Source organism: Octopus bimaculoides, chromosome 2 (assembly GCF_046866305.1).
Source record: "Octopus bimaculoides isolate indiv1 chromosome 2, ASM4686630v1, whole genome shotgun sequence".
In the NCBI taxonomy this organism is placed as follows: Eukaryota; Metazoa; Mollusca; class Cephalopoda; order Octopoda; family Octopodidae; genus Octopus; species Octopus bimaculoides.
Genome location: NC_142929.1, coordinates 156024106 through 156038923, shown reverse-complemented (window position 1 = coordinate 156038923; position 14818 = coordinate 156024106). Strand labels below are relative to the sequence as shown.

General features: G+C 36.6%; 1 protein-coding gene across 2 annotated transcripts in view; it reads left to right on the top strand.

Moving 5' to 3' along the window:
* LOC106869599 (deoxyribonuclease-1) overlaps window positions 1-14818 on the top strand; it is a 55569-nt gene that overhangs the window by 25106 nt on the left and 15645 nt on the right. For both annotated transcript variants that reach the window (XM_089347969.1, XM_089347970.1), the window contains exons 4-7: window positions 1767-1885; window positions 5803-6067; window positions 7777-7864; window positions 13799-13894. In XM_089347969.1, coding sequence (XP_089204095.1) covers window positions 1767-1885; window positions 5803-6067; window positions 7777-7864; window positions 13799-13894 — 568 coding nt within the window. The remainder of the gene's footprint in view (window positions 1-1766; window positions 1886-5802; window positions 6068-7776; window positions 7865-13798; window positions 13895-14818) is intronic.

Sequence of the window (14818 nt, the reverse complement as noted above, 5' to 3'; positions counted from 1 at the left end):
ACTCTAAAACAGAAGAATGGAAATAATGTAGTACACAGTTTCATATACATATGCATACATAACAAACAAACACACACGCGCGCGCGCACCACAGGCGCACGAAAAGAAGAAACGAGCACTCTACAGGTTTCGTAGAGTTTTTTTTTTTTTTCTTGATGTTAACAGAAGTTTCTCACGCTTACTTCGTTACGGAGCTTTTCCGGTGCTTCTGATCGTTCTGATGCCTTTTTTCTCATCTTCTGAAACTTTAAGTGATGCAATGAGATTTTGTGTCAAACTTTACAGAGATGCGCACATGCGCACACACTCACACACATACATACACGCATACACACAACCGCTCCCTCAAATCGAGATGCACGAGATGCGAATTAAACTTATTACGACTACAGCTATTCGAGATCTATATGAAATCTCTTAAAAGTCACATTCTGAATTCGATTTAATATTCCCATAAAATATTCTTGGTGCAAATGAAATTATGCTAAAAGAACACCAAGAGCTAGTAACAAGGCAGCAACAAATTCGAACATGCAATAATACCTCGACTATTGCGGGTGTCACGTTCCAAAACGCCTCGCAATAGGTGAAGTCGAAACAGGACTGTACTCTTTACTCTTCTCTTTTACTTGTTTCAGTCATTTGACTGTGGCCATGCTGGAGCACCGCCTTTAGTCGAACAAATCGACCCCAGGACTTATTCTTTGGATGCCTAGTACTTATTCTATCGGTCTCTTTTGCCGAACCACTAAGTTACGGGGACATAAACACACCAGCATCGGTTATCAAGCGATGTTTTGGGGGAACAAACACACACACACACACACACAACCCCTAACTCTCTCACGTTATATATATATATATATATATATATATATATATAATATAGATTTAATCAAAAGATTAAATGTGGTACTTAAAATGTTTAAGGCACCAGAATTTGGTAGGGTAAAAACCAAAAACAAAATCAAGAGATTTGGTGAATAAAATTTGAAGATAAGCAACAAAAATTCAATAGGTTATAGCAGCACGTACGTTTCGTACAAGCTCCATTTATTCATGTAGTGAGAACACCACATAGAATTTACAATGAAAATGTACTCCTCAGCTGCATAATGGAATTTCATTTTAGAAAGTCATTTTGAAGATGTTTGCAAAAAAACAAGGGTAAGAGAAGAAAACATACCATCTCGACTATGCTTCTTTCATTTTCCGCCTTCCAAATCCACTCACAAGGCTTTGGTCGGCCCGAGGCTGTAGTAGAAGACACTTGCCCAAGGTGCCACGCAGTGGGAATGAACCTGGAACCATGTGGTTCGTAAGCAACCTACTTAACACACAGCCACTCCTACGCATATTTTTTTAATCATTTTCATAGTTTGTATATATTAATTTTATTCTAAAGGCAAAACAACACCACACACTCGCCTCCCGTGTTTCGTTTTCCATACAGTATGTGCGATTCTTTGTTTACTCATCTACGGTACACTACGTATTTTCTTTTAATATATTTTAATTAATGTGTTATACAGTGCAGTACTGTACTGTAGTTTTATTTTTAGAGGTGAAAATTCTTATTTTACCACAGAAATAATTAAAACCTAAAAAAAAATATAAACACCAATCGGTCGCAGAAACCCGCGATATAAATTTTCATATATTAGCCAGAAGAATCCGCGATGTACTGTGGGCGCGATAGGTGAACCGCGGTATGGCGAGTGATTACTGTATCTCGAATTAATAGATGAATTTTGTTTTTCACTCAGAAATGACACCGGAATAACTATAGTTGACTCATTTCACTACGACGATGGTTCGGAGGAAAAGGGAGAAGATACGTTTGAAAGAGAACCCTTCGTAGTAAAATTTTCGATCCCAAGTTTATGTAAGTAAATGGCATCACATTTCTTCAGTAAATATTATACCTTAGATAAGTCGTTGTTACAGAAACGTAGAGGCGTAATGGCCCAGTGGTTAGGGCAGCGGACTTGCGGTCATAGGATCGCGGTTTCGATTCCCAGACCAGGCGTTGTGGGTGTTTATTGAGCGAAAACCCCTTAAGCTCCACGAGGCTTCGGCAGGGGGAGGGGTGGCGAACCCTACTGTATTCTTTCACCACAACTTTCTCTCACTCTTTCTTCCTGTTTCTGTTGTGCTTGTATTTCGAAAGGCCAGCCGTGTCACGCTGAATCTTCCCGAGAAATACGTTAAGGGTACACGTGTCTGTTGAGTGCTCAGCCACTTGCACGTTAATTTCACGAACAGGCTGTTCGTTGATCGGATCAACTGGAACCCTCGTCGTCATAACCGACGGAGTGCCACGAATTACAGAGACAGGCTGATAAATGGCAGTCAGAGGGAAATATCCATAACCCTTTCCAATGTCTTTGTGACTGATTACCAATGACACTTCAGCAAGTAAGCTGATTCTATGTCGACTAAGTTAGTTATCAATCTCTCTTAGTTATATATCCAATATTCTACAGACGAAAATAATAAAGAGCTTGGCACTCGTTGCCAGATCATCAACAACAGCGGTGGCATAGAGCAGCTTGTCATATAATACTGTAAAGATTGTCCGTTTATATGGAGTTCATAAAGTCTAAATGGCATTCCGCCATTCATGTGAAAGAAAAAGCAGTTACAACAGATGTAGATAAGATCAAAAGAAAAAGATACAATATAGAACTTAATGGAACTGGAGGTTATCTGTATTGGCAACAGACAAGATTAAGAGATGTCTATACGTTCGGATGATGTGAAGAGAAGGAAAACCTGATATTTCGAGATAAACAACTTTGACAGCTCGAAACATCACTCCTCAACGTAACCGAACTCTTCAAACTCAAATGTAGTATTGTAGCTACTCTCTCTCTCTCTCTCTTTCTTTCTCTCTCTCTCTTTCTCTCTCTCTCTCTCTCTCTTTCTTTCTTTCTCTCTCTCTCTCTCTCTCTTTCTTCCTCTCTCTCTCTTTCTTTCTCTCTCTCTTTCTCTCTTTCTTTCTCTCTCTCTTTCTTTCTCTCTATCCTTCTTTCTCTCTCTCTCTTTCTTTCTCTCTTTCTTGCTCTCTCTCTCTCTCTCTTTCTTTCTCTCTCTCTTTCTCTCTCTATGTGCATGAATGGGTGTGCGTATGTCTGTGTGTATGTATGAGCACGCGCGGGTATGTATGTATGTATATCTCTACTATTTTTTAATTATTATAAATCTTCCACTGAGGAGAGAGCCGACTTCCAACAAAGATACAAGGCTCTGTCTTTGGGATGCAGTTAACACAGACAAATTCACGTTTGGAACTTGAGAAAAGTCTTACATATTTTTCCACTCACAGATTGGACTTGTAATGCACGAATCAGCCGGTCGATTTCTCTTTCTGAAAATCCCAGTGTATCCAGATTCTCCTTTAAGCATTTACTACCAAAACCTAGTGCTCCAATTATCATTGGCATGAAAATGAATTCGTAGTCTGGATATAGAAGCTGAAGGTTTCGAAGCAGTTGTCCATAGATATCCTCTTTTTCTTTGATTTTCAAAGAGGTGTTTATAACTGCAGGGCAGCTAACCTCTTTGATGATACATATCTTTGCCCCTCTGTCCCAAACAACAATATCCGGCCTGTTAGGCTTACATTTGACAGAAGTTTTGATGGAAATATTCCACCAGTATTCCTTGAGTTGGTGTTTATGAATGTATTCCATAACAGAGGGATTTTCTAAGTTTATTTCAGGACAGTCTTTTTTGCGGATGACATTGTAAACTGTTTTAGCAACAACATCGTGCCGCATAGGGAGGTAGTACCGTGGCGACATTTTAGGACAGCTGCTGATCACATGAGTAATGTCTTCCACAGAAACATGACATAGCCTACAGATGCGGTTGCACCTTGGGATTGCAAGAGCGTCACTGTCTCTCCCGTTCATCAGGTACTTTGTGGAAATCTCTTGTTCCTGGATTGCAAACGCATAGCCTTCAAAGTGTGATGTGATGTAGTGGTCTTGTGTCCAAGAGAAGCTGTGCTTCGTGTCAATTCTACTGTCTTATTCAAGCTTCCGGGCAACATACCCATGCAAAATCTTTTTTTTTTTTATGCTGAGTACTTTCCATCCAGATCTTCTCTGAGATAAGAGAGCCCAGCTGTTTTGGAGCTGTATATGATATCATCAGGAGTGTTTCTTGAGGAGTTCACTGCTAACTCGTACAATGTTACTTCACTTCTCAGGACTGCATTAATATATTTATTTTTGCTGCTTTCATTTAGCTGCCTGAGTGACACCATACGGTACTCCAGGTACCTTCCCATTCTGCCGTTTGCCTACTGCTATAGTGAAGGTTTCTGCATCTATTTTGTATGTTTTAGTGTTAGAGTTGGTACAGTATTCTCTCTCTCTCTCTTTTGTATTTAACCATGATAGATTCTTTGTATTTAACCGGATGGATTCTTAGAACTTTTAGAAAAAGGCATCAGGAAACCATGATGGTCCTCTGGGGTACACTTGTCCTAAGACACTTTGACTATTGCTCTCAGCTATGGTCACCAACCAGTGTCAAATTAATCTCAGAACTCGAGGCAATCCAACGAAGCTGCACGAAGAAGATAGCCTCTATGTAGCATATAAGCTACTGGGGAAAACTCAAGAGATTAAGACTTTATTCCTTAGAGCGTAGGCGAGAAAGATATGCCATAATATACATCTGGAAGATCCTGGATGGACTTGAACCAATGCATTGTAAGCCACACTATAATTTACGAAAAACCTTATCTGCTCACAGAGTATGCATCGTCCCTCCATTTTCTAATTGACTCAATTGTCTGAACTTCATCTTACCACTGGGCATATTGCGCGAAAAGGAGAGAGTAGGGCCAATGTACGCACAGTTCCTTTTCCGTTGAAAAAGAAAGAAACGCCTTGCGCTCATCTTGCATCTGTGCAAATCGGGAAAGATTGCATGACACACGATTGACAGACTTGTCACTTAAACCCAAGTCTTGTTGTGGTGGCTGAAGTATTTTGCACGTCTGTGGCAATGGCGCATAACCACTTCCGTGGTTTCAGGTGCACAGAAAGTGTAATACAGTCGGGAACAATAACGATTCTCTACTCCACCCCACACGACAGCATTCCTTACTGAAGAGACGCGGAGTCAGTTATGGTCTTTATTGATTATTGATGGTTGAAACTGCTTGGAACCATAGACGGCAGACCATTCATTAAAGCGATCGTGGTATTACACATTTCCGACACTGGCCTACCGACACTTTGGTAGTTTCGGTCGTACAGTATACCTAGTATTGGTGGGAACAGTTGTGTTTCTCTGCTTCCTTGCAGGGATGTGACTCCTGTTGAAGTGTCACGTGGTCGAAGTCAATGACTTCATTGATCACCAATGGACGAATATCATAACTTTAGCCCTTTTCCTGTTTCCGTCTTTCTCTATATTTATCTATTATTACATTTTCATTTTGTTTTACTGATGTTAGGACATCGTCATATATCACGTACAAATTATCACATACATACATACATACATACATAACGTATGTGTGTGTGTGTATGTATGTATGTATGTATGTATGGCTGTAGATTAACAGAATTAGCAAAGCGGTGGACATAATAATTGTGGTATTTAGTTCGGTTTCTCTATGTTTTAAGTTCAAATTCTGACGAGATTGACTTTGTATTTCATTCGTTCAAGAGTTGATAAAATAAGTACCATAGTGATGTTAAACACCATGATACTTGTTTTTCATAATGTTGAAATGATAGTATGCATTTAATTATTATAATGAACTGTATTCTATTACAGCTGTTACAGAAATTGGTATCATTGGCCTTCATGTTGACCCAGATACTGTCGTTCGTGAACTTACTGCCTTAGCTGACGTTTTTAAAGCGGGACAAAATAAATTCAAAATTGATACTCTCATTGCAATGGGTGATTTCAACGCTGGGTGCAGATATCTATCAAAGAAAGAAGAGAAGTTATTATCTCTCAAATCAGACGAATACTTCTGGCCAATAGAATATGGCACGGACACAACACTAGCAGCTACAGACTGCTCTTACGACAGGTATATGTATTTTTCGTTCTCTAATGTTCTGTTATTTTTATTTATAGAAACAATATACGTAATTATTCACAAATCTCAGCCTCAAACTTAATCCGACAATTATCCGGGTTATTATGCAAAGCAATTAAAACTTCCATGCACCCTCACTCAAAACCAAAACGTACCCATCAGAATGTTTACCAAAATTATTTCACATATCTAATAATATCCTGCATAAGCACAAAGCAATAAATGTAGCGAATAGGACAACCTATTATATTGCCCAAGCTATGACTTTTAATAGGCTCGAGGCCAAAATTCAGTTGCTTCTCGACCTAAGGAAGCAACGCCTCACTCCTTAAAGAGAATCAATAGGGTTTTCGAGAAGGGGGCTTGGCGAGGATGTGAGTTTTACTTTAATGTTTCAGAAAAGAATTGTTTTATTCCTAATGCAATACAACAAAACACTTTAAATTCAAGATCTGAAATTCACCATTGATAGTAAAATAACTGATAGTTATATATTGTGAGTTAATATACTTAGTGTGAGCAAAACCACTTAATCAATTAAAATTACACCTGTAATGGAAAGAAAACTCATTAATGTTAATAACATTTCTTTTCAAGAAAGGTAAGGGTGACAACTCTGAGAACTGAAAATGATTAAAACCTGAATGAAGGACAAGGTTAGAGGAGTTTTATCTATAGCAAGTACAGTAACAATTCTGCATACGTTTCTATATTATGAGAGCTTCTCGATGTCGCATAATCTTTACTTGTACTTACCGTTAGAAAGACTGACATGACAAAGATACTGAATGACAAATATTTAATAAGTGAGTAATTAATGATAATGCCATGAGAAAATTTAACACAGTTGAATTCTGCATGAAGAACAGAATAACTATAATAAGTGGTAATTATATAAAATTCTCCCGTTTTCTGATAGACAGATTCATTGGTGTTACGGGGATAAATAAAAATATTTATATATGAGGAAGAGATCCGATACTTATCGTAGCTGTGAGATAGTCAAAACAAGGTTCAGAACTACTAACCTAGATCAGAGGTGAAGAACCCGCCAACAAGTGAAATTTCACCTGCATTTAAATCCCAAACTACCTACTGCTGAAGTCTCTAAAAGTCGCATATGAACAGAACGGTTTAAGCCAAAAGACTAAAACAGTAGTAGATTACATGCCAATGTATATGTGTATTAAAACATTCATTATTTGCCTCAGAACAACAACTGTCCCAATTAGTTTCTTGCTGATTTGCAATTCGCCTCTCATACATCTCTAACCGAGATGAAGAACCGGTTTTGACAGACGCCAACGAGGGAATTTCTGCGTAGTCATGCTATAAAATAGCAGCCAACCATCCATTAGGTCACTTCCAAATTTCTTGAAAAAAAAAAGAGAAAAGAAAAGAAAAAAAAACAAAAAGGAAAAGATATAGCTGCAAATGTAATTTACGTAACCTTAAAGAATAAGTTGAAAAGACTTCCTCAAAATAATTCGAATTTTAATCTGAATACGTTTAATCACGTTGTGATATTAAAATAGATATGTCTTATTTTCTGTTTGTTTTGATTACTGTATCGATTTTACAATATTCTGATTACTGTAACTATTTAAATTATTCTGGTTATAGCGTAGGTTTAGAATGTCTTGGTTGTTTTATTGATTTATTTCCATGTTGCTTCATTCAGTTTTTCCCTTTTTTCATAGATTTATTATTGGTGGTGCAAAATTAATAGAGCTAGCAAAATCTGGTGATTCTTCGGTATTTAAGTTTGACTCAAAATACAAACTCATAGTAAGTTAATAATTTTATCATTATTTTTTATTATTATTAGGGAGACTGGCTGGCGGAATTGTTAGCGCGCCGAACAAAATGCTTAGCGGCATTTCTTCCGGTTTCACGTTCTGACTATGCCTTTCTTCCCTCCGGAGTCGATGAAATAAGTACCAGTGGCGCACTGGGGTCGGTGTGATCAACTAGATCCTCCCACAACTGTTCAGGTCTCGTACCTATCGTAGAAAGAATTATTATTATTATTATTGAATGCGGCGAGTTGGCAAAATCGTTAGCACACAGGACAAAATGCATAGCGGCATTTCGTTCTTGACGTTCTGTGTTCAAATTCAGCCGAGGTTGACTTTGCCTTTCATCTTTTTGGGGTCGATATAATAAGTAGCAGACGTGTACTGGAGTCAATGTAATCGACTATCCCCTCCCCCAAATTTCAGGTTTTGTGCCCATGTCAGAAAAATTATTATTATTTTAGTTTGGCTCACATTCAGTCTTATTCGTGGTAGGAATTATGTGGAGAGCAGGTTACTACCTGTAACTTTAGGAGCCACAAGTTTTCAGCAGTCTCTCAAGTACTTAGAACCCCCCTCCTCTTCCGCATTATTATTATTATTATTATTATTATTATTATTATTATTATTATTATTACTGAGTGAGAGAGCAGCGCCTGCCATCAAAATGACACTGGAGTAAAATATACGAAGCCCAGTCTGATAAGGGTACACTAGGCACATGCATCACAACCATATGTGCGCGACATGGTGATCTCATATGAAGACAAACAGCGCATGACCTCGCAGGTGGGGCCCAGTTAGAATTTTCTTCAGGTCGAGTAGCCCATCCCACTCAAAAGCTCCATGAATAAGGATTGTTTAAAGATGTTGGACAAAGCATACATGTTTCCAGGGGTAAATTATTCGAATCCCAAATAATTCCTCTCAACACATGACTATGATGCTCCCCCACCACTTCTGTTCGTGATCAGAGATACACATATTGTCAACCACTAAGGGACATGGTCAACTGGTTAAGGTCAAGCAACTGACAAGCAAATCTGTGGTATTGAGCAGAATATTTGCTGTAGCCCATCTTTTATATCAAGACAAAACAATGTACGTGATAACACTTCCAATCAGTTAAGATCAAAAGTCATGAGAGACACTGCCTGGTACTGCATCAGGGCATTTATTATTATTATTATTATTATTATTATTATTATTATTATAGAAAGGATTAAGGTAACTCCTTCTGAAGATATAGAGTCAAAATTAAAAGAAGAGTGCCATTTGCTATCTTGTGAACAATATTTCGACATCTCGCGTGTTTTCCACTGGTTCAAAAAATAAATTTGTCAATCTACTTCATTTTGGTTAATATAGAAAGGATTGAGGTAACTCCTCCTGAAGATATAGAGTCAAAATTAAAAGAAGAGTGCCATTTGCTATCTTGTGAACAATATTTTGACATCTCGCGTGTCTTCCACTGGTTCAAAAAATAAATTTGTCAATCTACTTCATTTTGGTTAGTATAGAAAGGATTGAGGTAACTCCTCCTGAAGATATAGAGTCAAAATTAAAAGAAGAGTGCCATTTGCTATCTTGTGAACAATATTTCGACATCTCGTGTACCTTAAGAAATGAGTTCTGGTTTTTGAACAGGATTCTTGTTTTCTTTTCTTTTTTAATTGCATCGTCTTGGAGAAGAGTGCTGCTTCAACCGCCTTCCTAAGGCCCTCCGTGATGGGTGAGATCGATATGGTTGATGGCCTTTTTGGTTAATGTTTACTTTAACACCTGACCACCAAAACAAAACAAAAACTAAGTGTAACAGGTGTAAAAAAAATGTGCGTTAAACAAGTATGAAAACAAATTTGCGCCAACGAACCGGGGTGGTGGAGAGAAGACTTTCGGAAAATTCACAAGATCCGATTTTTTCCCTCATAACTTTTACGAAAATGAATATCTTTTAATGAAATTTTATATAAATACCTTTCCAGCAGTACATATTACAATTATAAAGAAATTTGTAGGGGAAATTCTTTTCCGAGAGGTAGAGAGAGGACTTTCAAAGAGAAAGAGATTCATAAAATATTTTTTTGCTTGAGTGTAATAATGGAAGTAAGTTTTAAAAAAATTTTAGATTAATTTATTTTTTGTTTGAGTAATAGAAAAAAAATTTTAGAAAAGATCCCATGTATTATGGTGAGAGAAACAAATTCATAAATACGGTGTTGAAGATGGTTTAACTATAGAGAAAAAAATTAAGGGCGATTTAGCTGTCGTTTTTAGCACATCTCCACCGTTGAAATGTTTTAAAAATAAAACCTTTCCTTATTACTCAAACGAAAAATAAATTAATCTAAATATACTTTTTTCAAACTATTTTTCCATTACACTAAAGCAAAAATATAATTTATGAATTTCATTCTGTTCGAAAGTCCTCTCCCCACCCACTCGGAAATTTTCCTCACAAATTTCTTTATAATCGTAATCTATGCCGTTTCAAAGGTATTTATATAAAATTTCATTAAAAGTTACGAGGGGAAGAATCAGTTCTTGTGTTAAATTCAAATTACGATAAACGTAAAGAAACAAATGAAGTTTGTTTTTAGAAGCGTTGAGATGTCATAGAAAGTTAAAGAAATGATTTTTAAATTCTCAAGCGCATGATAATGCCAATAATATAGCCTGAACAGGATAAGCTACCCCTATTTTGCAGAAAAAGTATTGGCGGCCAGCTATAGGTTCTTGTGAATTTTCCGAAAGTTCACCCCCGGTTCGTTGGCGCAAATTTTTGTTTTCATATTCGTTTAGTACACATTTTTTTTTTACACCTATTACACTTATTATTATTTTTTTGTTCTGTTTTGGTGGCCGGGTGTGAGAGTAAACACTAACCGTTTTTTTTAACAACTGCAAGTCAATGGCTTGAGAAAAAAATAGACGTGGATATGGATAGAATTCTAGAATGTTGACATCTTGGGTATGATTATCGGTCATAGTGTATGGCGTGGGAAATTGAGTAGACATTATATGGGTGACATGAGGATGGGAAATAACCGAGTCGGGTGAAGACAGCATATGACTAACAACCTCCGAGGAACAAAGGCCACTATAGTAGTAATAGAAAATGCATAGTGGGGAAACAACACACGTGTGGACTAAAGGCTGGAAGGTGTTGAAAAAGGACCATGCTCAAAGCACTTGAACTCACCTCTTCTTTCAGTACATAAACTTACGTTCATTTATGAATTTTAGTGATTACTTTTGGCTACGCAAACCATCAAAGGGTTCCTCAGAGTTGAGTTTTTGCTGATATTTTTGTTGTTGCTATTTTATTTTTTAATATATTGATTAACTTGATGCCATGGTATTTACGAAAGTCAAGATACATCTACTAGTAACCTCGTATCAGGCAGCTAGTGTTAAGTAAAGTACAATTCTAAAATAAGATATAATTCATTCACCTTTGCAGTAGTTACTACCAGAATATATCTGATTCAACGAGAGGCATCTACATGGTCATTTTCTGGCTTGTTTTTAGCAAGAGATGAGGACATGTGTAATCCGGTGGCTTTCTCAATCTCTCTGCTGATTTAGACGCGCTTTCACTTTTATAATTCCTTTTGTGCGGGAAACATCATAGAACATTCTGTGATATGGGGTGGTATTGGTGAGTAATCGGGGTACGTCGCCTGACTCCAGTGTAGACTGGACTCAGCCATTAGAGTACTACGGTTTCGATTCTAGATCTCACTATGTACATAATACAAAACCATTTTATACACACGGGCACACACACATATACACGCGCACACATACACACTTGCGCACACACATATACACACAATTTAAAAGAAAACATTTCCTTTAAGTGACTATTATGATTAATTAAACTGGGTTTATTACCGTCTTGAAGTACATTGTGTAAATATATACCACTGCACATTAGAACTTTTGAAGGCATTCAGATAATTGTTTTCCAATCTTATATATGTCGATGAAATGAATTAAGCAAGTCCATTTGGCTTAGTTTGTTGGCACATAATAGTAAAGGTTGAGGTAATCTTGACACACCCGTTCGTTAAAAAATTGAACTTGAAAACAGTCAATATACTATAGCAAGGATGGCCAAGTTGTTTGATAAGAAGAGTCCCACATAATGCTATTTTTATTATATCTTTTATGAACCGTATATTCAAAAGCCTAATATATATATTTAAAATTATATTTGTAAGAAAATATACCGCTACATAGTTTTGCTCAGGAAGAAGATTAATTTCTACATGTTGAAGGTTTTTATTGAATCTTCATTTTGGTTAATAGGATTGCGAAAGTTTTTGATTTCTACCAGTTGTAAGGGATGGCTTCGGCTGCTAGGTCGCTTTCGTGGTGTACCAGACGTGAAGGATATTTTGAAAAAGAATTTCTTCGAGCAAGATTACCAACTAACTGTAATTGGAAGAATATAATAAAAATTATTCTTATCAAATAACTATGTGAAAGAAAGGCAGTTGGCATCTCGTTGAAAGATCCGTTAGTTTGTAGGGTAGAATTCCCGCATCCTTACAATTAAACATGTCACAGAAAAATATTGTCTTTCATTTGCTTACCACTGTAGAAAGCGAAAATAAACACTGGCTCATAAATGACAAGAGATCTTATGAAAAACAAATAATAATAATAATAATAATAGAACTTAAACGTGAAATAAATTTGGTTCTCAACAGTCGGCAACAGGTAGAGACACCACTGGAATTATACAATAGCATATCAAACGTAACCTGAGACGCAACTAGAATATTTATCCGTGACATTACACGAAACTAGGATCATGTAGCAGTCGATAGATATTAAGAATGAGAAAGCTTCTACGTGGTCGCTCGACCTGCTAGTAATGATAACCAAATCTCCTTTAAATCACAACCTATTGTCTTTTACAAAAAAGGTTGGTATATTGTATGATGTAGATTATGATTGAATAAAAGACAGAATAGTCGCCAATGGAATACTTTTGATCATAAAATCTGGTCGATCAGAGCTGATTAAAAGATAAGCCACATAGTCGCAAGATAAATAACCAGCTTAAATAAGCAATAAACACACACACACGCGCGCACACACACACACACACACACACACACACACACACACACACAGACGCGCGCGCGCATGCACAAACGTACGCACATATATACTAAAGAACTAAAGACTGAGCAATCAACACGGCATTCATGGATAGATATTTTCTTTTAATAGTAAATAAATTCGCAATTATTCAATTGTAGTTTGAATAATACAGACAGCTTCCACATCCTGACAGATTGAGGGTCTATGCTCAAAGGCATTCCAGTCGTGATTATCCAGTCTATTTCTTATAAGCTGGGAACAGAGGACCACATTATCTAACGTATCCTTTTTCAAGATTGTAGAATGTGGGCTGAGAGATATTTGGTTGTTATCTCTAGTGGGTCGGATCATCATGTAGAGGCTTCTCGTAGTTCTGGTAGTAACCACTACAAAGGTCAGTGGATTGTATCTTATTTTAGAATTGTACTTTATGTAATGTTAGTTGGTAGATATGAAGTTTTGTCAATGGAAAATGTTTCATGACTTTGGTAACTAGCATGGAATCAGGTTGATTCATACACACGCACGCATGCACGCACGTACACACACATACACACACTCACACACACATATACACACATACAAACATACATACATACTACATTCAAACATACACACAAGCGCATACACATATACATGCACACACGTAAACACACATACATACAAGCACACATACATACATACATACACTCATACATACATACATGCATACATATCTGTGTGAATGTGCCTGTGCATGAATGCATATCTTGATGTCCGTATCCAACTATTAATATATTGCTATTGCTCTATTCAATGTTCATTTCAGAAGGAGAAATCGATGAGTGTCAGTGACCATTACCCAATTGAACTCTTCCTTCCAACTAAAACCGTTGTCCCTCTTAGTACTACTGCTATTACTACAGTAAGTATAAACTCCGAGAAGTACAGAAGCAAATTTGAATTTTGATCCATGCAGTTACTTTACCAGAATCCGTTACTTATTTGCTGTTATTGTGACGTTCTGCTCGTTATTTTAAAAATCCCCTGTTTTATTCATGAATGCATTTTGAATTTTAAGGAAAGAAAAGAGAAAAATTACACAGCATACCTTAGAGTAGTATTTCTCAAACAAATATCCGTCCTTCACAAAAATAATAATCGTGAAATTTTTACTTTTTCCTACCTCTTTAATATTGAGAAGACAACTGTAAGTTTGAAACTATATAATTCGCCTTTCTTGGCCATGATGTTGGACAAACTTAAAAATCTTGAATTTTCTTTTAAACAAATTTATCCGTCCTATCTTCAATCCTCAAAGTCCCGCAAAGAGACGTATCTCATCCCATGAAAAACATAGCCTTAGAGTATGTGATTTAATGATTATATCCGTCCCTGCTCTAAAACTATGCGCAGTACGAACATACTGAAAACATGCCGATTCAATTGGTACCACAATCCCGATCATGTCAGTCCGCCAACAAACAGCCAGAATGAATCATCTGGCGATCCGCATTTAACAATCAATACTCAAAAGAAATTGCTTAACATTCCATAAGGTGTAGGAATTAAATTTTTTCTACGCCAAGTATTATACGAATTTATTCCTTACATATCAAGACTTTATTTATAATTTATATTATTTCCAACAGTATTGAAAATTGTTTGATTAGCTTATATACTTTTTTTTTTATTTCCCTCTAAACTTACATTAACTGAAAATAGTTTTTATTTATTTATTTATTTATTTATTTATTTATTTTGTCTGTCGGAAAGTGAAGAAGACATTACAAGTGACGATGTCAAGCGTTTTGGACTATCATAGTTATTTATTTTTACGTATATAATT